This window comes from Schistocerca nitens, chromosome 10, assembly GCF_023898315.1.
Source record: "Schistocerca nitens isolate TAMUIC-IGC-003100 chromosome 10, iqSchNite1.1, whole genome shotgun sequence".
Taxonomy (NCBI): domain Eukaryota; kingdom Metazoa; phylum Arthropoda; class Insecta; order Orthoptera; family Acrididae; genus Schistocerca; species Schistocerca nitens.
Window position 1 is genome coordinate 68,981,947 of NC_064623.1, and position 27,450 is coordinate 69,009,396.

At 42.9% G+C, this 27,450-nt stretch overlaps 1 protein-coding gene across 1 annotated transcript; it reads left to right on the forward strand.

The window, feature by feature from the left end:
- Positions 1–9: 9 nt before the first annotated feature.
- Positions 10–24,097, forward strand: LOC126210356 (zinc finger protein 622). Its single transcript, XM_049939571.1, has 3 exons — positions 10–1,001; positions 1,513–1,629; positions 21,778–24,097. The coding sequence occupies exons 1-3, from the start codon at positions 148–150 to the stop codon at positions 21,887–21,889; spliced, it is 1,083 nt and encodes a 360-aa protein (XP_049795528.1). The 5' UTR covers positions 10–147; the 3' UTR covers positions 21,890–24,097.
- Positions 24,098–27,450: the final 3,353 nt, after the last annotated feature.

The window sequence follows — 27,450 nt, forward strand, 5'->3', positions numbered from 1 at the left end:
TCATAACAAATGAGTGAGAAAGAGAGGTTGTGTAAGAAGTCTTGAAATTGTGTTCAATTTTTTATTTAATTTTTTTTTTTTAAATTTGGGTGTGAAGCATAGTCTAAACTATTATTTTCTCCGTTTATCAGCACTAAAACGTTTGACATGAGTGGAAAATACACATGTATCACCTGTCGTGTTGCGTTTAGCAGTGCGGAAATACAACGAATGCACTATAAGACTGACTGGCATCGATATAATTTGAAAAGAAAAGTTGCAGAGTTGTCGCCTGTGACAGCTGAGGAATTTCAGCGAAGAGTACTGCAGCAGAGGGAAGAAGATAATGATTTAAATAAGAACTGTTCTTTTCATTGCGATTCTTGCAGAAAGCTTTTTAACACTAAGAATGCTTATGAAAATCATTTGAATTCGAAAAAGCATCAAGAAAGTGTACTAACTAATAGTTTCAGCAGTCCAGGAACCCCAGAAAAGAAGAAACCTGAAAATGATGTGGATTCAGAAGATTCCGAGATCGAAGAGGTTGATTCAGACGAATGGGACGACGACTCTGAAGATAACCCAATACTGAATAATAATTGCTTATTCTGTTCACATCATAGTAGAAACTTAATGAAAAACTTGAAGCATATGTCTGTTGCTCACTCGTTCTTTATACCAGATGCTGAATACGTTGTCGATTTGAAAGGTCTCCTAATGTATCTGGGTGAAAAGGTTACACAAGATTTTATGTGCCTATGGTGCAATGATAGAGGCAGAACATTTTATTCTGCTGAAGCGGCAAAGCAACATATGCAAGACAAAGGCCATTGTAAAATGTTGCACGAGGGTGAAGCACTGACAGAATACGCAGATTTCTATGACTACAGCTCAAGTTATCCCGACCAAGATAAAGATCCAGATGAAGAAGTGGATATCACAACATTAGATGATTCTGATTACCAGCTTGTTTTGCCTTCTGGGACAGTAATAGGTCATCGGTCTCTCTTGAGATACTACAAGTTAGTATTGAAAATATTAATTATAAATAAATTTAAAAAATAATTGTTCAATTTTGCTTGTTTCACACTTCTGAGTTTTAGTGTATGGTAGCATTGTCAAAAAGGAATTGTACTGGAGGAATTAAGTGCCTTCTGATAATCTTAAGACATAAATCAGTACATTGACAAGCTTTGGTACTTGTTCAGCAAACTGAATGATGATCAATGTGTAAATCATACAGTTTCATAGCACAGGAAAATATCCTGTCTGTTGAATGTTTACTCTCACTTTCTAGTCCATTAGCCCTTAAAGCTTTTTCAAACTGATAATAAAAACATGTTTCACAGGAGCTGTTATTGACACAGCTATAATACAAAAGTAACTGGCATGTGCACTTGACAATCTCTGTTGGTCTGAGATTTTTTTTTTTCCGTAATTCTGTTTAAAAGTCATTAACAAGCTAAATGCAGACACAAGAAAGAAATAAGCATTGCCATTCATGCGAGTTATTTAATTTGTGTGATGTTCCAGGCAGAACTTGAAGCCGGAAAGTGCAGTTGTGACTCCTCACCAGAAGAAGCTTCACAGAGTTCTGGCACAGTATAGAGCTCTAGGTTGGACAGAAACACAGCAGGAACTGGCTGCAAGGTAAGATGCTCACAGAGCTTACCCATGTTGTTAGGATGTATGCTTGGTCCTCAGAACATCCAGTTGACTGTAGCTGAAACTGTTGAGAATTTTATCTGTAACTGCAGTCAGTAGGCCTATACTACTTAATAATTTCAGAACATGGACATTACATCCTTCTCATATTTTTTGGTACGTTAGGGTAAGAACAAAATGTAGTTTACAACAATAAATGTGCCTGAAAATAGTAATATTTGGAAATCCCATTTGCATTATGAATGTAATAAGTGTATTGATTCCTGTATATTTAATATATCATTAAGTTCAGAGGTGTTCTAAAACAGCTTTTCCTTCTTCAGAGAATTTTAGCTGTTCTGTGTTGACTTACATACTGCACTAACGATGAGCCCCCAGTGAGTGAGAAGGCATATTTCTGTATTAGAAAATTAGACTTTCAGTCTGCAGAAAAAAGTACACCACTACTAAATTGTTGGGTAGATGGAATATTATTGCAGACTGAGAATCAAACCTGTACTTCTGGCTTTTGTGGACAGTGTTTCAAGAAATACGCGCTCCACAGGGGTCAACGGAGGCATCCAATCCCACCTATCGGCTCTGAACCATGACATAAGGGTGTTGTGGTGTGTGACGTCACGACGGCACGGAGTTTAGTTTATGAGAGTGTTTATAGATGTCAATTTGTTGCAGTTAGTAGTGTCCTCTGGTGGTGTGTTTATGGTTCGCGTGTGTATTGGGTTCATTTTTGTATCACTGCTTGAACTGTTCAGTTGTCAACTGAATGACTGTTCAACAGAAATTGGTTTCAGTGAGTTAAGAATTAAGTTTCTGTTGTTTAAGTTATTGTAGTGTTGTTTGTTGTATGTTGCGTGGTATGTCGTTTAATTTACTTTGTGACTGCTTTTGTTAGGTATGGATGTGACTGATAAATACAGTAGCGCTCATTTGTGGTCTGAGATGGGGGATTAATTTCTTGCAATTATTCGGGCTGCTGGCTGAGATTGTGAAATGCAGCATGTGTCAGCAGAACATGCAGTTGCCAAAGTTCCGACATCTTGGAGCAGGGACTGTTACATGTGGCGGTGCCGAAGGGACAACCTTTGGCGCTCTATAAGGCATGGTACCTGGTTCTAGAGGTCTAGGTTGGGCATGAGAGAGATAGTTTGATGACATATTATTTTTGTTATAGATCCTCCCATAGTTTTTGTGCACATGAGACTGGTGTGAGTGATAGTAAGGTCTTTGACTGGTTTTCGTATTGTAGGGAAGTTTATTCTGAATATATTAAGTACAGTTGGGTGGGCCTGGGGTGGTGGTGGTGGTGGTGGTGGTGGTGGTGGTGGTGGTGGCGGTCGATGAGTCGCAGTTTGGGAAGAGGAAGAATGGGAGGGGTAGGTAAGTCTCCAGTTGGTATATGGGGGGGGGGGGGTGTTGTTTCTGGGGTGGTTATTCAGTGTGTGTTTTTAGAGTTTTGGAGGGGCGTATGAAGAGGGAATCGGTGGGATTAATTATAGATGAGTATATAGAGGAGGGAAGTACAATAGTTTCCGATGCTTTTTCATCTTATAAGAGGTTGGGCCAGAGGGGTTATGATCATTTAGCTGTTAACCATAGTTCAGAATTTGATAATTATGAGACTGGGGCGTGCACAAATAAGATAGAGGGGTTTTGGGGGACAGTTAAGTCGGGGGGAATAGGCGCTCTTCTAACCTTCAGTCTCATTTAGATGAGTCTTGTTGGCAGAAGAGCGTCCTTGGGGACTGTTGCATTTTTCGCATTTTTTTAAGTGCTATAAGTAAAATGTTTAGGCCGAAGGTGGTTGGTTAAGGATGTGTTGTGAGGGTGGGGCGCTGCGGTTCGGCCAGAGGGGGGGGGGGGGTAGTTAATGTTTGTGGATGCAGGTGGGTGGGGAGTGGTGGTTGTTTTAGAGATTATGTTGTGGAAGATCTGTTTTGTTGCAGTTGTTTTTGAATTGTAGTGTGTGATTGAGATTTGCTTGTTTTTTGGTTTTTATTTGTTGATGGATCTTTGATTTTGGGGGGAGGGTGAAGGTTTGTTGGGTTGGGGGGGGGGGGTTGTTAGGTTGTGGGTGGGTTGAGAGTTTGTTTTGGTTGTTGTTGTTGTTGGTGTGTGTGTGTGTGTGTGGGGGGGGGGGGGGGCTGACCTAGTGTGTAGCGCCGGAACTTTGTTGTGGTAAGTAGTCATATTTTGGGGTGTATTTTTTGCGTGTTATGATGTTTGGTGGAGTATTTCTGTGTTTGATCAGTGGTATTTACTGCATTTGTCGGTTGTTGATGTTTTGATCTTGGCAGTTGGGGTTGATTTATGTATCTTTTTGGAACTACTCGATTTAAATTTTTTGGTAATTATCTGTATTTGAGCTATATAGGTCATGAGAACGGTCAGATTCTGACGTGTCGTAGCTATGTGTGCTTTGGTATCGTGAGCTGCTGTTGACCTATATAGGTCAAGTGAAGTGTTCAATTCCAATTTTGTTTGTTTATGTGTTGATTTTGTGGTATCGATGGTTGTGATGGGGGAGTAATTTCTGGAGTTTTTGGAGTTTTATATTGTGGTATTGAGAATTGCGGTTGAGCAATGTAAGTGAAGGGAAGTGACAGATTCCTGAGGATATTGTAAGTGTAGTGGAATTTGGAAATTTTTTGTTGTCAATTTACGTCGTTTTGCGTGGTTTGGGATGCTGGTGTGTGGTTTTGTGTGTTTGTACTTAGTTTGTCCCCACCCAAAAACCCCTAATTTCCCACACTGGTCCTGTTTGTTTGATTATATTTTTGGAGGAAGGTGTGTGTGTTGGTTGTTTAATCAGTTTTCGTTCTTGTTGTCATGTTTATGAAATGACGTCATAGGCGCCATATTGGAGTCGTCGTGAATGGTCGTTTCCGCCATATTAGTAACGTCATTGGTCAAAGCAGACAGGTGGAATTGGACACTTCTGTAATTCCCTCCACAGTTCAACTCAGTGCTTCAGTCTTTCCTTACAGCTCCTTTTTTTTATTATTTTATTTTTTCTCCTGCGGGAGTACCACTTTTGTGGCAAACCAAAAGCCAGGAAGAGACTGGGAATTGAATGGCAAATTTGTTGCAAAACGTTTGAGTCAGATCATGAGCTGCAGTTAGATGCGTCATTGGCAATTTGGTTCTTTGAAACAAATAGCACTTGTACGTACATATACAGACTGAAGTAATGAATGAAAATTTGTGCCAGGGCCGGAATTGGAACCCGGGTCTCCTGCTCACTAGGCAGACGTGCTAACCGCTACATCACTGTGGCATGATGGCTTTGCACAACTGCACGGTCTACCCTAGCGTGCCTCCGTCCTCGATCCAAATTCCCATTCACGCCTCAGCCTACTTGGTATTCCCCCTAAATTCAAACAGCTCTTGGTTTGATTGCTTATCTCACACAATGATTTTGTCTATTGGTAGGTTTCCTATTTTCCTTTCAGTTTCTCCATGACAATGTGTAGGAGATCAGATTGAGTTCCATTTTGCAACTGAAATTACTTTTTTTATCTGCACAAGAAATGTTTTGCTTTTTTATTTCCAACTGTATCTGAAGCAGTAAATCTCCAAACTAAGTTACGACTTTAAATCACAGTTTTTGGTGAAATATCTGCAACTAGTGATAGAATAATAATAGTGCTCCGCAACAATTAGTGGAAGGAACATAAAGATTGTGAAGGAAAAGTTTGTAATGCGAAAATGTGCTTATTTTTCATAAGTTTCGTTATAGTATGACCTCCAGCTTGTGACCAGATAAAAGGAAATGCAGATGCCAGCCAAAACCTCGCTTAACTTAATTACATAGAAAATAAGACTTGAACTGTTTTATAATCTACAAACATCACATGTCAAAACAAAACTGTATCATTGTAGATTCCACTGAAGAAGCCTTAAAGGAAAAGGCAAAACCCATCTGGAACTAATGAAATGATTGCAGCAAGAAAGAGGCTCATTTTTATCTACAAAACGAATAATCTCGTAATTGTCCAGCCTATGGCAGCACAGTATTTATACTTGGGAGAACTTTTTACACACTGCAGTATTAAAGTCACTAATGTATGTCTTTATTGGCTGCCCAAAACTAAATAGGAACTGAGTCTTAATCTAAGTATTATTTTTTCTTGTAATCGAACAGTATGCTTACTAGCACAGAGCCTCAGATTGCTTCTTTACTTCTGTTTTTAACACATTGTTATGCATATTCTGCTTTTTCCGTAGATGGTTGCTTTCCACCTTCCTTCCAAAGATCTAAGTAAAATTACATAGTTAACCTCCTTCCATTTTTCGTAGTTAATGTACAATATATGTAAACAATGCTCAGAATACCCACCAGAATCTTGTACATAATTTGAATTTGCCTTGCAGTGTTCGATTTTCTGATGAAACTTATATTAAATATGGTAGAATGTGTTAAATATGGTGTGAACATAAACATTAGGCTGCACTAAGGTTCATAAGATTACTGTAACCTCTGTTTGTCATTCACATTGATTGGATTTGCCAGCATAAAACCTTCCAACCTACTCTAGACGTTGGGGTGCACTACAGGTAAGTCTGCCACCACAATGAAGGGGGGGAGGGTTTCAATACCACACTCTATCCTAAATCTGTTATTGTAGTGTATATTTAAGGTTAAAATCTTGATTATGAAACCTAGATCACAAAGCCTTTTTGTGTAGTACATAAACACAAATCCACGTAAATTTTGTGTCTTTTTATTATTTTCATAAAAACACACTACAGTAAATTGAAGCTATAATGAAAATTGTATAATTGAAAACAGAAACGTCTCTTTAAGTATTTTGTTGCACTTTTGCAGTTGTTATTGTCTCATTTACAAGAGTTTGTGCACAGATTTTCTCAATATTCTTTGCAGTAAGCACAACATTCTCTGCGTGCAATACGTGACTCTCATTCTTCTTTTTTTAGAAGGGCAAATGTGACAAAGATTTTTCTTGCCAATCATAGGTTGTTCTTGCCTTTGTGGTGGTGAATCTTTAATTAGGACATATTGTATGACAACTCAAAAATGTGTTCATAGACAGGGTATTTCTAGCCTCCTCGTCATTCAGGGTTTGGCGAGTTCTTCACCTAGGCATATAAGAAAGTCTTTCTTCCTGTTGACTCTTAGCTGCTGCTGATTGTGGGTGTGGATAACCCAAGCATTCACACACTCAATATTTTTGATGTCATAAATCACACGTAGTGGCCCTTTCCTGGTTTTCCGACTACATGAATAGGTGCTGCACATTTTGTCCAGCACGTCTACTCCAAACTTCCGTTTTATGTGGACAGTAACTCAGACAGTATTTCAGGTTGGAGCAAATAGTGCCAACCAGTGTGAGTTTATCTTTCAAAACATCATCTGCCAGTTTCACTGAAGTAAACCAGTTGTCTACCGTGATGATGTTTCTATTTGACCTTCGAAGAGTCTTGGTCGTTTCCTCTACATAAAATTCCCGGAGAGGCATTCCATTTGTTTCTGTGCATTTCCCTAAGTAAGGAGACGCGTCAACCATGTACTTTGTTTTTGTGTCACAGGCCATTACTATTTTGATCCCATATTTATTTGGTTTATTTGGGAGATACATGCAGAAAGGACATTGTCCATGAAAACCCTGCAGTTCCTCATCTACAGTAACAAATGGGCCTGGTTTATAACAGGTTCTGCATTCATGAGCAAACTGTTCCCAAATTTTGCATGTTGGCGCAAAATAATTGGATTTTCTTCCAGCTTGACATGGTTCTTTGTTATCAAATTTCAAGCATTAGACTAAAAATTCAAACCTTTCGAAACACATTGTGGCTTTGCACAGGGGACTGCATACGCTTTATTGAACATTTTTCTTACAGACAGATTTTCAAAGCTGCTGTTATTACAAGTATTCCAAGAATAGCATTTATCTCTGCTATGCAGGTTTGATTTTGTGTTTTTGTGTGTGATGCTGTTTTGTATCTTTATTTCTACCCGTGTATTTCTTCATTGGTATGTGTCACTATAGCGTTTACCATCTCAGCTGGGGGGGGATCTTCCTAAGTACGCTTCTTTGTTATAGCGTGTCTAATTGATGCCTGGATAATGTTTTTGCTTTGTTAGCGACAACTTGAGCGAGTGTCAGATATTGCGGACCAGCACTGATTGTTCTTACCTTTTAGATCTTTTCATGGTGGCAACACAAAATTTGTGCTTCTTGACATTGAGGAAATTCCATCATCATCTTCACTTTCAGATGTGGATTCATTAGAATTTTCAGATTCAAGATGCTTCTATTTCCATCCAGTTTGTCGAGAACAAAATTGTCTGTAGGAGTGCTTCAACTCTTGTCAGTATTTGGCCAGATCTTTACGATCTGAGTGAGTCATTACTATTTCATCAATCTCTACACCATCAATTTCTTTGCTGGAACCAGAATCACTGTCAGATTAATTTTCATCTATTTCTTCATCAAGCCTTTCTGTAAGCATTTCTTTGAAATTTTGGTCGTTTCGATGCAGAATACTCATAAAAATTCAAATACATGCCAGCACATATTATGCACACTATACTATCGCATACATTTATTCAACCAATATTATTCCTTGAAATAGTTCCTGCTGTTGCACTTATCTTATGTAATTCTGGATACATAGAGACAAACACTCGAAAAATTCACAACGTAGCAGTCATTACCACTGAATCAGACAAATGAATTATGACAGAGCGTACTCACTGAACAACCACTGTGAAAGCTAGGAAGCTACAATGAAGTTGTTGTTGTTGTTGTTGTGGTCTTCAGTCCTGAGACTGGTTTGATGCAGCTCTCCATGCTACCCTATCCTGTGCAAGCTTCTTCATCTCCCAGTATTTACTGCAACCTACATCCTTCTGAATCTGCTTAGTGTATTCATCTCTTGGTCTCCCTCTACGATTTTTACCCTCCACGCTGCCCTCCAATGCTAAATTTGTGATACCTTGATGCCTCAGAACATGTCTTACTAACCGGTCCCTTCTTTTTGTCAAGTTGTGCAACAAACTCCTCTTCTCCCCAATTCTATTCAATACTTCATCATTAGTTATGTGATCTACCCATCTAATCTAATCCTTCTGTAGCACCACATTTCGAAAGCTTCTATCCTCTTCTTGTCCAAACTATTTATCGGCCATGTTTCTCGCGTGCCCTCTGGTGGACAGGACTCTACTTGCGGCAACTACCGTCCGTGACGCGCCGTGCTGATGTGCGCCTCCCGCGATCTTTCTGGTGGCTACTGCACTCCTCCTCCTTCGGGGGGTGAAGCCACTGTGATCCACTGCATCGGAAGGTGGAGAGTCGGGCAGGAGCGATGACCTCCACATCCATTGGAAGGCCGGAGTCGAGGGGATCTGCCAATCCTCGAGCCGGAACCTTCGAATACGGCTGGAAGTGACCCACACGAAGAGGCCCCCGTCGTCCCACCACCGGAGCCCTGGACAGAACGGGCGACAAGCTGTCGAACTCCGGATCCTGTGCCACCTCGGGAGGGGCAAGACCCAGTGGCGGGGTCGATGGGGAAGGGACGACCACAGGTGAACCAGCCTCCTGAGAAACCGGGCATGCGAGGGGGGTTGGCTCTCGCTGGGGCATCTCGAACGATGGCGATGCCGGTGCTGGAGCTACTGGAGGCTGCCAAGGCTGAGAATCATCGCAGTGCGGCAGAGTCACAGCGGGGAGAGGCGGTAACGTCCCCTGAGAAACCAACACAGGTGCCGGCAATGGGGAAGCCGGTGTCCGAGAGGTGGGAGGGTGGGTGCCCAAACGTGGACGTAGCTGATTTTGGTGACGTCGTACCACCCGGTCCCCTGCCTGCAAGGTATAGAGCCGGCGGCCATTTCGGCGCAGGTCCACCGCCGGTATCCAACGTGGATTGCGACCAAACCCACGTGCCCAGACCGACATACCCAGTGGAAAGCCAGGTACTCTGTTTTCCGAAGACTGGCAAGGACCAGGCCAGAGGAGGTGCAGCAGAGTCCTAGGTTGGCACCTATGGAGGAGCTCGGCGGTGCTGCGTTCGCCCATTTGTGTGGTTCGGTATGCCGTCAGGAAAAACGTCAATGCCTCCTCCGCAGGAAATTCGTGAACATACTTTTTCATCTGCGTCTTAAATGTGCGCACCATGCACTTGGCTTCCCCATTCGATTGTGGACGGAAGGGGGGAGAGCAAACGTGCCGAATACCGAAGCACCTACAAAAATCCTGGAAGGTCTGCGAAATAAACTGTGGTCCATTGTCCGAGACCAGGGTGATTGGCAGACTTTCCACAGAAAAGATTTTTGCTAGTGCCTGGATTGCAACTTCTGAAGTGGTTGAGGAGCAGCGAACCACATATGGAAATCAGGAATAAGCATCAATGACAATGAGCCAAAAGCCATTGAGAAACGGGCCCGCAAAATCTATGTGAACACGTTCCCATGCTTGGGTTGCCGGCGGCCAGGAAGAGAACGCTGCCCTGGGAGATGCCTGTTGGCTTGCACACTGGGAACGGGCGGCCACCAAGTGCTGAATTTCTCTGTCAATACCGGGCCAGTACACATGTCTGCGAGCCAAAGTTTTAGTACGGGAAACACCCCAGTGCCCTGCATGTAATAACGTGAGGTCCTCCCTTCGTAAACTGGCAGGAACAACCACGCGAGGAGCTGTATCATCGGTAGCCAGAAGGAGAACTCCTTCCAAAACCGAGAGGCGGTCTTGTAGAATAAAATAATTATGAAGAGGGTCCGAGGCCCGGCCTGGAGGGCGGGATGCCCACCCCTGCTGAATGAGGCGAACTACTTGCCGGAGAACCGGGTCAGCAGCCGTTTCCCTGGCGACTCTAGAACTAGTGATCGGGAAGCCATCAACTGCTTGGCGGGACGCCACATCCAAATGAAAACACATAATCTCTTCTCGATCGAACTTAGGATCCGGGCCCACCGGAAGACGGGAAAGAGCGTCGGCATTGGCATGCTGTCCGGTAGGGCGAAAATGAATGTCATAATGGTACTTAGAGAGGAACAAGGCCCAGCGCTGTAGTCTGTGGGTCGCCCTATCCGGAATCTGAGAGGCGGGGCCAAATAACGATATTAACGGCTTATGGTCAGTGATTAACTGAAACTTTGTGCCATACAAGAAAGGGTGAAACCTGGTAACAGCGTAGACAGTGGCCAAAGCCTCTTTTTTCCACCTAGGAGTAATGGGCCTGCGCGGGACTAAGAGTTTTAAACGCAAACGCCAGTGGTTGCTCGGAACCATCCGCGTTGCGATGGGCCAGGACTGCCCCCACCCCATACTGCGAAGCATCTGTAGCCAGGAACAACAGCTTATGGGGGTCAAAAGTAGCCAAACAAGGCGCTGACGTGAGGAGGCCCTTCAACAAGTTGAACGCTCGCTCGCATGCAGGCGACCAATCAAAAGGAACACCCTTGTGCAGAAGGCAGTACAGGGGGCGGGCTATGGTGGAAACCCTGGGAATGAACCGGTGGTAATAGGCTATCTTGCCTAAAAAAGCTTGTAACTCTTTCAGCGAAGTGGGCCGAGGAAGGTCGACGGTACCTTGGACCAAACTTCCTAGTGGCTGGACGCCGTGCTGAGAGATGGTGTAGCCCACATACTCAACGGACGCTTGGAAGAAGTTTGACTTATGCAGGTTGCAACACAAGCCCACCGACCTGAATTTGAGAAAGTGTTCTCTCGTGCTGCGGCCTGTGACAATTATGTCATCCAGGTAATTAATACAATGAGGGATTGTCGACGTGACGTGCTCAAGATAACGCTGGAATATCGCCGGGGCACTGGATATTCCGAAGGCCAACCGCTGATATTGGTAAAGGCCAAACGGGGTGTTGACGACCGCCAGCCGTATGGAGTCCTCATCAAGTGGTATCTGATGATAAGCCTCCGAAAGATCAATTTTCGAAAAATATTGGCCTCCCGCCACGGCGGAGAACAATTCATCAACACGAGGCAAGGGATAGGTGTCCACCACCAATTGGGAATTAATGGTGGCCTTAAAATCGCCACAAAGACGTAATTTTCCCGAGGGCTTCCTAACAATAACGAGGGGCGAGGCCCACTCACTAGAAGAAATGGGAAGAACGACCCCTAGGGCTGTCAGCCGGTCTAGCTCTTCCTTTACCTGAGGGCGGAGAGCCAAGGGGATCTGCCTCGCGCGTAGAAAACGCGGGCGAGCTGACGCCTTCAGCGGTAAGTGAGCTTCAAAATCTGAAACACGCCCCAGGCCCTCCTCAAAGATATCTGGAAAGTCTGAGATCAAAGATTTGAATGATTGATAGCGAACGTCTTCGGAGACCAACTGTATGGTATCAGCGATAGAAAAACCGAAAGCTTGAAAGGCATCCAGTCCAAAAAGGTTAGCGGAGCTCGTGTCACTGACAACAATAAAAGTAATAGGCCGAGTGACTGATTTGTAAGTCACGTCGGTAGTGAATTGACCCAGTAGGGGAATGAACTGTTTACCCTAACGGCGTAGACGCCGGTAAACTGGCGCCAATGGGGGCGATCCAAGGTCGGAATAAGTTTGTGCATTCAACAACGAAACTGCCGCGCCCGTATCTACTTGCAGTTGTAACCGGAACGACAGAACCGACACCTCGATAAAGAGTTTGCGTGCCGATGCGTCGGGTGCCTGGCCCGATGAAACTTCCTGAATTAATGTCAACGTCCATGTCCTCTGTACCTGCTTCCTTCGATTCTTTTGAGGCTGAGCGGCAAACTTTAGCAATGTGACCTTTTTTATTACATTTGCGACAAACGGCCCAACGCTGGGGGCACTCCGACCGATCATGATGTATATAGCACGGCGCACAGGACAGCAACAGGGGCCGGCGGCCGGAATTCTATTAACGCGCCGTGCGGGAGCGGCCGTGACGGCCGGATTGTACCGCTCGCATGTCGTCCACCCCGGACGCAGTGGACGCGGCCGCACCGCCCTGAACCGCCGCGACGTCGCACCACGCTTCCAGCTGTTGACCTGCGGCGTGAGAGACTTCATACGATTGAGCAATGGACAGTACTTCCTCGAGGGAAGGGTCTTCTAACTGCAGGGCCCGTTGCCGGACCTCCCTATCAGGGGCCGAACGAACAATGACGTCGCGTACCATAACGTGGGCATACGACTCTCGCGACTGCTCCGTGACAAAATGACACTTGTGACTAAGACCATGCAGGGTAGCGGCCCACACCCGGTAAGACTGATTGGGCTGTTTCTTGCATTGATAGAAATCGACCCTAGCCGCCACAACATGCGTGCGGCGGCGATAATATGAAGACAGCAATGAACACAGTGCGTCAAAAGACAAGGACGAGGGTTCCTGCAATGGCACTAGCTGCCGCAAAACTTGATACAGCGAGGGAGATATCCAAGACAAGAAGAGAGCACGACATACCTCCGCATCGGCAACATGAAACGCCTGGAAATGCTGCCGCCGTCTTGTCATAGGGGGGAAAGGGAGGAGGGAACGGCGCTGGAGCAGACTGCGTGGAGAGCAACGCCGGAAGCACTTGTTTCATGGTGGCCATGAGCTCCGTCTGCTGCTCAACCAAAACCCACACTAAATCCTCCATGCTGTGGAGAAGCTGCGAAACTGGAACGACGACGCAACAGGCGAAAGAACGACCCTACTCGTCGCCAGTTGTGTAATATCACTGTTCATGTTTACGTCGCACTTCACTTGGCGTAGACCGGGACTGTGCCCTAGGCATGCTCGATGTTAACTGACTGGGCACGGCCCGTGCTGCCTGAGTTGTTGTTGTTGTTGTTGTTGTTGTTGTTACGCCGGCAGAGGTCGCATCCGAATTCTCGCGTGCCCTCTGGTGGACGGGACTCTACTTGCGGCAACTACCGTCCGTGACACGCCGTGCTGATGTGCGCCTCCCGTGATCTTTCTGGTGGCTACTGCATCTACTTCGACCATCATCAGTTATTTTGCTCCACAAATAGCAAAACTCCTTTACTACTTTAAGTGTCTCATTTCCTAATCTAATTCTGGCAGCATCACCCGACTTAATTCGACTACATTCCATTATCCTAGTTTTGCTTTTGTTGATGTTCATCTTATATCCTCCTTTCAAGACACTGTCCATTCCATTCAGCTGCTCTTCCAAGTCCTTTGCTGTCTCTGACAGAATTACAATGTCATCGGCGAACCTTAAAGTTTTTATTTGTTCTCCATGGATTTTAATACCTACTCCGAATTTTTCTTTTGTTTCCTTTACTGCTTGCTCAATATACAGATTGAATAACATTGGGAAGAGGCTAGAACCCTGTCTCACTCCCTTCCCCACCACTGCTTCCCTTTCATGTCCCTCGACTCTTATAACTGCCGTCCGGTTTCTGTACAAATTGTAAATAGCCTTTCGCTCCCTGTATTATACCCCTGCCACCTTTAGAATTTGAAAGGGAGTATTCCAGTCAATATTGTCAAAAGCTTTCTCTAAGTCTACAAATGCTAGAAATGTATGTTTGCCTTTCGTTAATCTTTCTTCTAAGATAAGTCGTAAGGTCAGTATTGCCTCACGTGTTCCAATATTTCTACGGAATTCAAACTGATCTTCCCCGAGGTCACCTTCTACTAGTTTTTCCATTCATCTGTAAAGAATTCGTGTTAGTATTTTGCAGCCATGACTTATTAAACCAATAGTTCAACAGTTTTCACATCTGTCAACGCCTGCTTTCTTTGGGATTGAAATTATTATATTCTTCTTGAAGTCTGAGGGTATTTTGCCTGTCTCATATATTTTCTTCACCAGATGGGAGAGTTTTGTCAGGACTTGCTCTCCCAATGCTGTCAGTAGTTTTAATGGAATGTTGTCTACTCCCGGGGCCTTGTTTCGACTTAGGTCTTTCAGTGCTCTGTCAAACTCTTCACCCAGTATCGTATCTCCCATTTCACCTTCATCTACATCCTCTTCCATTTCCATATTATTGTTGTCAAGTACATCGCCCTTGTATAGACCCTCTATATACTCCTTCCACCTTTCTGCTTTCCCTTCTTTGCTTAGAACTGGGTTTCCATCTGAGCTGTTGATATTCATACAAGTGGTTCTCTTTTCTCCAAAGGTCTCTTTAATTTTCCTATAGGCAGTATCTGTCTTACCCCTAGTGAGATAAGCCTCTACATCCTTACATTTGTCCTCTAGCCATGCCTGCTTAGCCATTTTGCACTTCCTGTCGATCTCATTTGTGAGACGTTTGTATTCCTTTTTGCCTGCTTCATTTACTGCATTTTTATATTTTCTCCTTTCATCAATTAAATTTAATATTTCTTCTGTTATTCAAGGATTTCTACTAGCCCTCGTCTTTTTACCTTACTTGATCCTCTGCTGCCTTCACTACTTCATCCCTCAGAGCTACCCATTCTTCTTCTACTGTACTTCTTTCTCACATTCCTGTCAATTGTTCCCTTATGCTCTCCCTGAAACTCTGTTCAACCCCTGGTTTAGTCAGTTTATCCAGGTCCCATCTCCTTAAATTCCCCATTTTTTGCAGTTTCTTCAGTTTTACGTAGAACACTAGTTTTCTTTCTCCTTATAACGATGTCCTGCTGAGTAGTCCCCGCCCGGAGATCCGAATGGGGGACTATTTTACCTCCGGAATATCTTACCTAAGAGGACGCCATCATCATTTAATCATACAGTAAAGCTGCATGCCCTCGGGAAAAATTACGGCTGTAGTTTCTGCTTGCTGTCAGCTGTTCGCAGTATCAGCACAGCAAGGCCGTTTTGGTTAGTGTCACAAGGCCAGGTTAGTCAATCATCCAGACTGTTGCCTCTGAACTACTGAAAAGGCTGCTGCTCCTCTTCAGGAACCACACATTTGTCTGGCCTCTCAACAGATACCCCTCCGTTGTGGTTGCACCTACGGTATGGCTATCTGTATCGTTTAGGCACGCAAGCCTCCCCACCAACGGCAGTGTCCATGGTTCATGGAGGGGGTTTCAAAGTATGGGCTAATTAATGATATTCCTAACACTGCTGAATTTTCCCAGATGAAATTATTTATTATTTTGAAAATAAAAAATCAGAATTTTTGTTTGTTTTGGAAAAATGTGTGTTACTTGTACATTATTTGTTAAGGTGTCTGCCAAATTTCATGATGGTGCTCCGGTGAGAACATATTAAAATAAATTGTATTTTATTGGGTAAGTGCAGTACTTTGTGCATAGTCTGTAGGGATTTGGACTTTTAATATCTCAAAAGTCAAATAAGGTTGTAAAATAACTATTTTTATTTAGTTACAGTCAGTTGATTACATTATTAGATTTATAAACTTAAATTGAAATTCACATTTGGCTTTCCAGTGTTAACTGTGAAAATATTTCATCATTATAACAACATATGCTCAAAAAGACTATGAATAATTTACTTGAATATACCTTCATTTTACATGTACATTAATATGAATCATCATTATTAATTAAACAATCATGTAGCTGTTAAATAATAAGTATGTTATTTAAGTGCCTTGCATAGAGAAATGTTTTACTCATCTTCAACAAGAAAGATGTTTATGCAGACAGACAATTTGTCAGTTGTCATGCCCATGTAGAACACAGCACAGTGGTTGCAGCTTAGTAGATCACATGACAGCCTTTTCAGATAGCCCTGAGTTTGTTGAGAAAGGTGATGCTTGAGACTGGACTGAAGTAGGTGGTGGTGGTGGTGGTGGTGGTGGTGGTGGTGGTGGTGGTGGTGGTGGTAGGATATGTGGGATAGGCCTTACATCTATTTCTGTCACAGGAATATGAGGCTTGAGGTAAGGGGTTGGGTGGAAGAATAGAATACGGATGGAAGTGGATATTGTAGGTTCAGTGGGCAGCGAAATACCAATGTAGGAAAGGTGGGAAGGATAGTAAGTCGGACATTCCTCATTTCAGGGTACGAAGAGGGGCAGTCATAACGTTTGTGGCGTATGTGATTCAGTTGCTGAGGCCCTGGGTGGTACTGAGTCACAAGAGAAACACTCCTTTGTGACCGGACAGTGGGACTTCAGGAGGTGGTCGGTCACTGGAGAAATAAGGCACAGGATATCTTTTTCTGTACGAGGCTGGGAGGGCAGTTTTGGTCTGTGAAGGCTTGTATATTTGGAGAGGGATGCTTGTCACTACAGATGTGACAGCTATTGGTGGCTGGGCTTTATGGAAGAGGCTTCTTGGTATGGAATGGGTGGCAGCTATTGGAGCAGAGCTATTGCTGATGGTTGGCAGGGTTGATATTGACGGAGGTACTGATGTAGCCATCTTTGAGAGGTGGAGGTCTACATCAAGGAAGATGGCTTGTTGGGGTGAGGAGAACCCGGTTAGGCAAATGCGGAAGGTGTTTAGGTTCTGGAATAATGTGGATAGTGTGTCCTCATCCTTTATCAAGATCACAAAGATATCATCAGTGAATCAGAACGAGGTGAGGGATTTGGGACTCTGGGTGGTTAGGAAGGATTCGTCTAGCTGTCCCTTTAATTGGTTGGTGTGCACCGTGTGGTTACCTATTGCTGCACCACAAATTTGTTTGTAGGTGATGCCTTCGAAGGTGAAGTAATTGTGGGTGAGGATATAGTTGGTCTTGGTGACCAGGAAAGATAGTGCTCAATAGTGGCAAGGCCATCGGCATTAGGGATGTTAGGTAAGGGGAGATGGCATCAGTAGTGACAAGCATGTGCTATGAAGGAAATGGTTAGTGTCTTGTATATGGGAGGTAATGTTGTGATTGATGGGCTGAAGGTATTGGTCTACAAGAGCAGACATTCTGTCAGTGGGAGCAAAGTAACCTACCAAAAATGGGGTGTATTGAGTGGTTGGGTTATGGATGTTAGGAAACATGTAGGAGGTAGTAGTGGAGGGTGTGGAGGTGTGAAGAGAGGGAGAGACACAGAAGAGAGGTTATGAGATGCACCAAAGGATTTGAGGAGAGACTGGAGATTCTGTTAGACTCCTGGAAAGGGGTCACTGTAGCAGGGATTGAAGGTGGAGCCTTCATCAGCAAGCAGGATTATTGACCACGATCAGTTTTTAGGTGGTGGATTAGAGTTCTTTCTGCGGATATAAGGTTAGCATGCATGTTGAAGGATTTGGAGAATGATGGCGAGGCAAGGGTTGAGGTTAAGAAATTTTGTAATGTTAACAGGGTATGATTTCGGGGCAGTGAGGGTGGGTCACAGTTGAATGGAGGAGTGCACTGAGTCAGGTAGGATCCAGAATTGGTTTTGGGTTGAGTCTGATTGGGTAGGGTTTCTGGCGGAAAAGTGTTTCCACTGTAGGGACCAGGACGAGGAGAGGAGATATTTAACAAGTCCACAATGATTGGAGTGGAACAAAAGATAAGGCCTTTGGGAAGAATTACTAAGGCTTTTGGATGTGAGGGGATGTGCAGGAGATGTGGAGGCTGTTGTACAGTTGGTGGATATTGGTAGCCCAAGGCAGGAGTTGGTGGTGAAGAGGAAAGAGGGTTTTTTGAGGTGGCATTGTGCATGTTGCTCTAGTTCCTTGAGGGCAAGAGTTTCAGTATGAGAGATGAGATACAGAAATTTGGGGCCGGCTGCGGTGGCCGTGCGGTTCTAGGCGCTCCAGTCCGGAGCCGCGGTGCTGCTACGGTCACAGGTTCGAATCCTGTCTCGGGCTTGGGTGTGTGTGATGTCCTTAGGTTAGTTAGATTTAAGTAGTTCTAAGTTCTAGGGGACTGATGACCACAGCAGTTGAGTCCCATAGTGCTCAGAGCCATTTGAACCAGAAATTTGGGGTTGTAGAGCAGGAGAATTTTGCAGATGAAATGGAGGTGTTGCAAGGGGGGTTTGAACTTTATTTGCATAGTTTTGCAGGACTATGTTGGTGAGGGCTAAGGACTGGCAGAATATGAACAGATGGAGGCCTTTCTGGAAGGAGAGATTCCAGTAAGAGGTGGGTAATTTGATGGTAGGCCATTTGTGGAGATTACATGAGCCAGATAACAACGCAGGAACAATAGTGGGGCTGGGCTCTGGCTAGGGATAAGGAAACTTTTCTGTATTGACATAGATGGAAGGAGCAAGAATCTATGGTGGAAGATGAAAACACAAGAAGTACATAAATAATGTAAAATCTGTTCAAGAAAAGTTCACAGAAATATGTGGGGAAAATCCAATATATAATACAATATAAGGAAAAGGAAGAGAGGGATTAGGATGCATCTGAATAAATCAGAGCTTAAAACTGACATCCTGCTTAGTTTTGGTGGTAAAAGTATGTAAATTAGCTTTTTATTTCTGCACGAACATGGTATGTGGGAGGAGTGGATATTGTTAATGTTTGTAGGTTCCAGTGATTTGCAAGAGGCCACAGTTACACACTTTACAGTTTGTGTTCTGAAAACGTAGTTTTTGTGTGCTAGTCACTTTAACAGTCAGCTTGGAAATGTCTTGAGTGCTGTCCAATTTGGACTTCGTTGGAATGTGCTGTGTGCACTGTGAGATTGTGTATGGGGTTACAGATTCAACGTTTCACTTTCTTCAAACTGAATTAAGTGAAATGCACCTAGCTTTTGTTGTGCATGAGATGTATAGGCTACTGCAAAACTAAAACGATGGGCACACAGAAAGTGTATTTTTCTTGGCAGGGAGAACTGGCTTTCAAAAACACAAGCTTTTCTTACGGTGAACTTTGTCCTTTTTCAATCACTCCAGGACCTGCACAGTTACACTAGGATCTGTTCCACCTTATTGTGCATGAAAAGCGAATGATGGCTTTGACTGACTGAAGAAATTTACCTATCAGTTCAACCCAGGACTTTTTTGATAGAGCAAGTGTGTCTAAATGCTTTGTCAAGACTTGACTAGTGAAATGTTTATTTAACGAGTTTGAAGGAATGAAATGCTCCACTCAAATTGGACCACTGCAAGCTAAAAGTGGCAATAGAATCTCTTCCATTTTATGGCACATACACAGCCAAATATCATCATCCACAGATGGTAGGACTGCCAGAGGAAGACCCAGCAGTAATGGTGACCACCTCAGCCAACGAACATCAGACCGGGGGTATTAATATTTACAGCTCGAAGATGAACATTTTATATGTGCTGGCTCCAGCGGAATATTCTGTTAATGCCAGCATCACTGATGGTCGTGAAAAATGCTAAAGTTCTGAAATCCTTTTGTAGAAACTACATTGTCAACCACAGGTGAAATAAATAAATGAATGACTACAGTCCTCCACTAGTCTTGCCTATGTATCATTTGGTCCACTGAGGTGCATACCAGTGATGATAATGAAAGACCACATAAAGTTTCAGTTTACAATTCATGATGGTACCAAATTAGTGACACAAAAGTGATATGTGGACAACCTATGATAGTACATTGTGAAGTTCAATCCGTTTAATCTGTACTGGTTTTGGAGGGTATTCAGAACTAAGTGGCAAGATAGAGGCCTCAACTTTAACATCTGTAAATAAGAGCACACAAGAAGCATCTACACTGCTAGGATGTGCTGTCAGTGGCAATGGGGAGGAGGAAGATGAGGGTGTAACATCTTATCTATAATGAGATCATTGTAGGTGGAGCACTAGTTTGAATTGTGGAAGGAAATTGACTGTGCCGTTTTAAAGGAACTGCACCAGAATATATTGTTCGTGATATAAGAAATCATAGAAAACGTAAATCTCTTTGGCCAGATGCGAATATAAACTGCTGTCGTAAATAAGAGTCCAGTAATGCGACTTCCCACTGCACCATCTTGCATTGTTTCTGCTGAGACTCTCGGGATCCCATTTGCGAGATTGTGTTGAAAAAAACAGTCACGTTTTGACAAGTGTTACAGTCATGTTCTACTGGTGAAGTGATGAGTATCAGCATTCTTGTGTCAGCTCACTTATTGCCCATAATTGATAAATGATTTGTGTGTTTCCGGACCTATGAAAATATTGTATTTATTTATTCTTTAGATACACCCACCACATTACAAATATTTAGACTTTTCTTATTATTTAACAGCCATTTGGTCCTACTCGTAGTATTGCAGAGATTTAATATCCACGGGACCAGCACTTCTTAATCCTCTTATACAGCGCCCCCCCCCCCCCTTTCCCAAGAAGAGAGACCTTAACTCTGCTGCAGCTGTTCCTAGTTACTCTTGGTTGCTCACACAACTGACAATGATACTCAATTGAGCACCCAACCAAAATTGATGAACTGTTGCTTTCTGCTCTAGCAGTTCTATTACAAAATAAAAAGTTTTCAGCATTTTTATTAGTTATCTTCTGGTGACGGGCAAGTGTATTCTTTATACTTGCACAGTTTATAATTCATTCCTGCTCTTTTTACACCAAAATACTTTTCTATAAGAGCATCTCAGCGATGTGCTATGAAATCACAAATTTTAGCAAATCTCGCAATTTTAGTTTCCGTTAAACACAAATATTATTTCAGTAAAATCATTATTTATTACGTGCAATACCATACATGGTGTAGGTGGTGAAGTTCTTGGTGATAGTGTCTAAATTCTGTATTGCTACACCCTTTCATTTGTAAGGTCTGTTTCTCTCCAAATGCTGCTTTCTGAGAAATTTCAGTTTGTAAGAAAAACAAATGTGCGGCTTACTGCCACCACCACAGAAATATTAATTACCTGTATATCCTTATAATTTCTCACCGATACAGCCTTCCACTGCTTTTCGGTGATGACCATACCAGATGCCAAGTTCTACTCTGTGCTTGGCATCGGCACATTCCCAGCTGAAACCAGAACCTGTGAAATATAAAATCCTTTTCCTCCATATAGCATTAGCAGACTTCCTACAGTGAGACAATTGACAAGTGTCAGCTATAGACTTGCAATTTTACCTTTGCACACACACCCTTAGAACCATGTTAACTGTCTTAACATGCAGGCCACTGTACAGTCCTACCATGCTGATTCTTTGAGAAGAACATCGTAACCAAGGAAAACATGGAAGGTGTGTGTATGGAGAAGGGATTGGTGCTCCAGGAATACGTATGTTTGTTAGCATGTTTGTGGCGAGTGTAGCATTTACTTCTTTCATTATTTGTATTACAGTCAGGACTTCCAGATTGAATTAACATATTAACATTGAACACATACTACAATTAAATACTCATTTATTAATTGAGATTTTTTTTTATTTATGTTGCAGGAAAGCCCGGGATATACATTACATGAAACGACTGCAAGCAAAGTACAGCACCAAACTGGGTATGCAAAACAACAAGCTGCAGAAGCACTTCCGGCCACAAGTCAACTTCTGAGATGTTGGGTGTCAGTTGGATCACTGCTGGAATGTCTTCAATTTTTTGTGTGTGTCTAACCGAACAGTAATTGAGCTAAGATTGCTTTGAACTAGTGTGAGAAAGTTGTGGGTGCTGCAGAGTCATCAGATGTGAGAGTGGTTTTTTTGTCTGTACAGAGCCATACTGTGCATTTCAAACAGCAGCACCCCCACAGAGAATATTTGAGACAGTGTTAAGTTTGCCATTCATGTGTGGTGTGATGAGTTGCAACCAGGATTTAAATATAAGTAGTTTTTATATTTGGACAGTGTAATTATCAAGCAGTTAAAGGTGTTTGCAACATTCTTTCAGTTAGTACCCTGAAGATGGGTTCTTATATTCTGAGCGGTACTCTGTCATATGTTACTACTAATTGTTCATAGCAGTATCATTACAATTATGTTAACTGTGTTCACTTTTACATTACCTGAATCGTTGCACCTCAGTTAAGTAGCTGTACATGTATATATGAAACTGATGTATATCACATATTGTTTATTTATTGAGAGTGGAAATGTATGCTGAAAAATAACCCCCCAATCTGTAGACGAGGTGCTCAGCAGTAGGGAGATCATGGGCAGGTGGAAGGGGGGGACTTGCGTTCAGTAATTAGGTTACAGTGTTTCTCTTGTTTAGATCCTTATGTACTGCTTGTTGCATGAATTGAATGGTTATATTTTTTACATATTTGTCGAACATGTGTTATTCAAAAATCAACCAATTGTAGGTTGTATTTTTTGGGGGGCTATTGTTATTCTGAATTGTGAAATCTTCAATTTTGGATTAATTAGCACATTGGTTTTGATGCTTCTCATATTGTTAAGACTAATATGTGAGTCTGCAATGTTTATAAGTTAAGCATTTCACAAACTACTGCATTCCTGGTATGGGTGTGTACTTAATCTGTTCATAGTGTGTGTGTGTGTTGCTGAGCTGTGTGCAACACATGTTAGGAGGTGATAAATATTTTGAAAGTTTTTGTATGTGTAAAATTCATTCCTGCTATTGTATACTTGGTACATGAGACACAATGTGTTCCTGATATTATGGTTTCATTCACCAAATACAGGATTGATGATGGTGCTGATTGTCACATGGATGTCATAATAAAGATGCAGAATTATTTTCAAATTGAATTTTTTATATGTATCTGATAACCTTTTATACTGTTTCTGAGAAGGAAACACTAAATAATGTGACCTGGTAAACCATCACTTCATAAGTCACACTCAGAGTGCACTGGAAACTGCTGGAAGTCTGTCAAAACTAAAGAAGAAGAAGAAGAAGAAGAAGAAATCTCCTGTAGAACATCGGCATGTTTAAGTTAAACATACAAAGATCTTGCTTTTGTTATTTTTTTTATATATTGAAAGCACCTGAAGATCCATCCAGTTTATATGAAAACCCTTCTTTTGGAGTGTCACTCAGCAACTAAATGGTTATGATTAACACAGCTCCAAACAGGATCAGGAATTTATCTCACATGAAAGTCTTGAGGAAAATAGCAAAATCTCATAAAATATCTTGAGAAATGATAAACCATGCTGCCCTCTCTTAATGGGCATGTAATGTAAGAACTACCCTGGAGTGCAACAAATGGGTTAATTGTGTGTCAATGAGCTGTGTCTGTCATGGTCTTCATGCAGTTTCCCGAGTGCTTGAAACGAGCAGTTGACATCTGGCTCTCACTCAGAGCTGATACGCTGCTTCAGACAGTGAGCTTCTGTGAAGTTTGGAAGGTAGGAGATGATGTACTGGCAGAATTGAAGCTGTGAGTACGGGTCATGAGTCATGCTTGGGTAGCTCAGATGGTAGAGCACTTGACCACGAAAGGCAAAGGTCCCAAGTCCGAGTCTTGGTTCGGAACACAGTTTTAATCTGCTAGGATGTTTAAATCAGTGCACACTCCACTGCAGAATGAAAATATCATTCTGGAGCCAGATTTTTGTACATTTGCCAGAGCATCTGCTCAAAGTGAAAGTGGAAACACTGGTTTATTTACAAAAAGGAATGATGTAGAAGAAAATTCAGTTTGGATGGTGATCAAAAACATGTCCTGATGCTTAGTTAATAAGGCAAGTATCACAAGGACACAATTTATTCACCTGTTAATGAAACTATATACTATTTCCTATTGCAGAAATTTAATTTGCTGTTACACCAAACACATACAGAGTTGTAATCCATACATGTATTTACTTTCCTTAATTATTTTTTCCATGAGATTATATTTGTGATATTGTATGTTATAATGATTTTAGAAGAAGCATATACCTTTTTGATACATATCAACATAAGAGTACACATGTCAACATAAGTATTAACTTTAACTACTGTAACACTGAATACTGTTGTGTTGTGGCAAAATTAAAGTTAACATTTACTAGGAGGTGCCAAAAAACCAGTATTATTTTTTAAAAACTACATATTTTCAAATTGTTTACAAAACAACCTTTTCCCCTTTAACATACTCTCCATTACAACTAATACATTTGTCCCACCAGTTCAAAACATTTTTTATGGTCATATTTAGAAATGGCTGGCAGCTCCTCCCTCGGTTTTTTGCTTGATTTCTCCAATGTTGTCAAATCAGAGTCCTCACATGCCCCTTTTCTTGCATGGGAATAAGAAAGAGTTGTACGGAGCCAGGTCAGGCAAGTAAGGTGTGTGGAGCAGCAGAACTGCGCCATTTTTAGCCAAGAACTGTCTGTCAGAGACATCTGTATGTGCAGGTGTGTAGCCAAGAACTGTCTGTTAGAGACATCTGTATGTGCAGGTGTGTCATTGTGGTGGAAGAACCAGTCTCCTGTCTGCCAAATATCGGGTCTCTTTTGATGGACACAGTTGTGCAATCTTCTTCTTAAAACGGTCTGTGAGCACGAGCTCTCAAATTTTTTTTCAATATTTTCATTGATTTGAGCAGTTGATGGACGATCAGAATGAGGTTTGTCATCAATTGACATGTTGCCATTTTTAAATTGAGCAAACCACTTGTACCTTGAGTCTTTTCCATAGCACCATCTTGGTAAGCTGTTTCAACAGTAAAATAGTTTCAACAACATTTTTACCGAATAGAAAACAATCCTTGAATGCCAAATTGTAGGATAATGTTCTGCTTTTGTAGTGCAAAGTTCTACATCTCAAGTCATACAGTACAGAAGGACAAACCATCCAAAATAATGTAGGAATTGCACACAATGAACAATCAAGTGTGCAATGAGAGCAAATGCATAGCATTCAAGTGAGGCAGGAGCTGTATAAGGTTAAATGTGGTTGAATCACTGTGGGGAGAGGCAGGTATGCAGCTGACCTCGCGACAGTATTTCCAACGTGTTAGTACGTAACTAGCGAGCTGTGTACAAAGTGTTTCTGGAATCCTGTTGGCAAATGATCCCAAACTTGAGATACAGATATAGAGATATGTCTGCCAAATACGTGCCAGGTGTGCAAATGGATCCAGGTGTGAAGACCTCTTTGGTAAATCCGTGCAGCTGGTGTCTTTCTGTTGTGTCTGACTTCTTGGAAACTGAGGTGAATAGTAGTAATACAGTTAATTAGGACACACTGAATACATAATACTTTGTTAATTACAACAAAACTTATCTTTGCTTACCAGGCTTAGTTGTAGCCATGAAACTACACACGTGAGACTTGCAGTTCATAACACACTAAAGGAGTCACGATTACTGAGTGGGGAATTGATACGAGTTCAGAATGGACATACTGTTGCTTCACTACAGTCACTAGACAACATGAGTTCGTAGACACTTGTTGACACAGTTCTGATAGCACTGGTGTGTAGGCCAGTTCATTGGAGATGGAAGTCTCTCTACTTCCTGACGATCCGCACAGGCTGTGACATGGTGAGTAGGCAGCAGAACACCACCACTCTGACAGGAATTTCCTGAAAGTGGACAGGATCCGACCTTGGCCAGAACTGCACTTCTGGGCTCTGGCGACGCTATTTCGGTGCCGAGGTGTGGCAGTGGCACCTCAGATCTACGGGAGGCACGGATTCTTCCTAGCATCTGATTGGAGCCTCGTGACACTGCTTTGCCGTGCAGTATCTGTGCAGTGGTCACTTCGCTCTCAATGTCCCCATACTTTCCTTACGACACGATCGCCAGTCATAGTGGTCAAATGCTAGCAGGCACTGTCATCTGTGGAGACGAAGGCAGTGCTACCTGAAACTCGAAATAATTACAGATCTCAGCAAATTACATCTCCACTGGCAACTGACACATTCGAATCTATCCCTATGGCTCGCCGTTTGCGAAGCCGAGGGGCTTGCTGAGCTGCCTTCGGGTTGTTTGTTTGGTTGGTTGGTTTAAAAGAGGGTGGGGAGGGACGAAACTGCTAGGTCATCGGTCCCTCATTTTGATTAAAATAATTCCATAAGGGTGGGAGTAAAATAATCGAGACATACAAAAAACAGATGGAAGAGAGGAGAAAACCACAAGAATGACAGAAGGCAACACCGAGGGAGGTGGCGCAGTGGTTAGACACTGGACTCGCATTCGGGAGGACGACGGTTCAATCCCGCGTCCGGCCATCCTGATTTAGGTTTTCCATGATTTCCCTAAATCACTCCAGGCAAATGCCGGGATGGTTCCTCTGAAAGGGCACGGCCAAGTTCCTTCCCCGTCCTTCCCTAATCCGATGAGACCGATGACCATGCTGTCTGGTCTCCTTCCCCAAACCAACCAACCAACAGAAGGCAACGAACACTAAAATGGAAAAAATCGGACAAGAAAACCAGAAAGATGCAAGAAACATGTAGAAGAGATCAAAACAAGAGCTGATTACCATGGCTGGCTGACCATGAGAATAAAAAGAAGCCAGCCACTATGCTACACACCCTAAAAGCACTAGGTTGGAGGACACACAGGGACAAAGGACATGCGCTAAAACTTAGATCAAATGATCCACCCTGACAAATCAAACATAAAAACTAAATGAGACATCAGATAAAATCAGTGGCAATGAGTCCGGTAACCACAGATTTCGTTGTAGGGCAAAGTGGGACAGTGCACCAGAATGTGGGCCACTGTCAACTGGGCGTTGCTCCAACACTGAGGCGGGTCGGGTCTTCGCGGCGCAGGCAGGCAGCCAAGTGTGGCAAATGCAGAGCCGGCAGAGAATCACAGAGTCCCTGCGAGAGGCCTGCATGGAAGACTTCCACACATTCATAGTCTCCTTAATGACACACAGTTTGTTGTGCGTACTTTTATGCCATTCCGTGTCACAGACCCGAAAAGCCCTGCGGCGTAAGACAGACTGCAGGTCAGTTTTGAAGACACCCATGTCCAGAAGCAGTTTCCGCGTAGACTGTTTGGCCGGCCTGGGGTTCAGACATGTCCTGTGGTCCACACAATCACCATTGAACAAAGGGGCTGTTCCAGGGCATAGATGGACTCCTAAATGACACTACCAAAGGATGGCGAGGGTAGCACTGGTCAATAGCTTGTAGGTTGCTCAAGGAGTCAGTACACAGGAGAAACGACTCATGAGGGCATGAGCGGATGTGCTCAAGAGCGTGA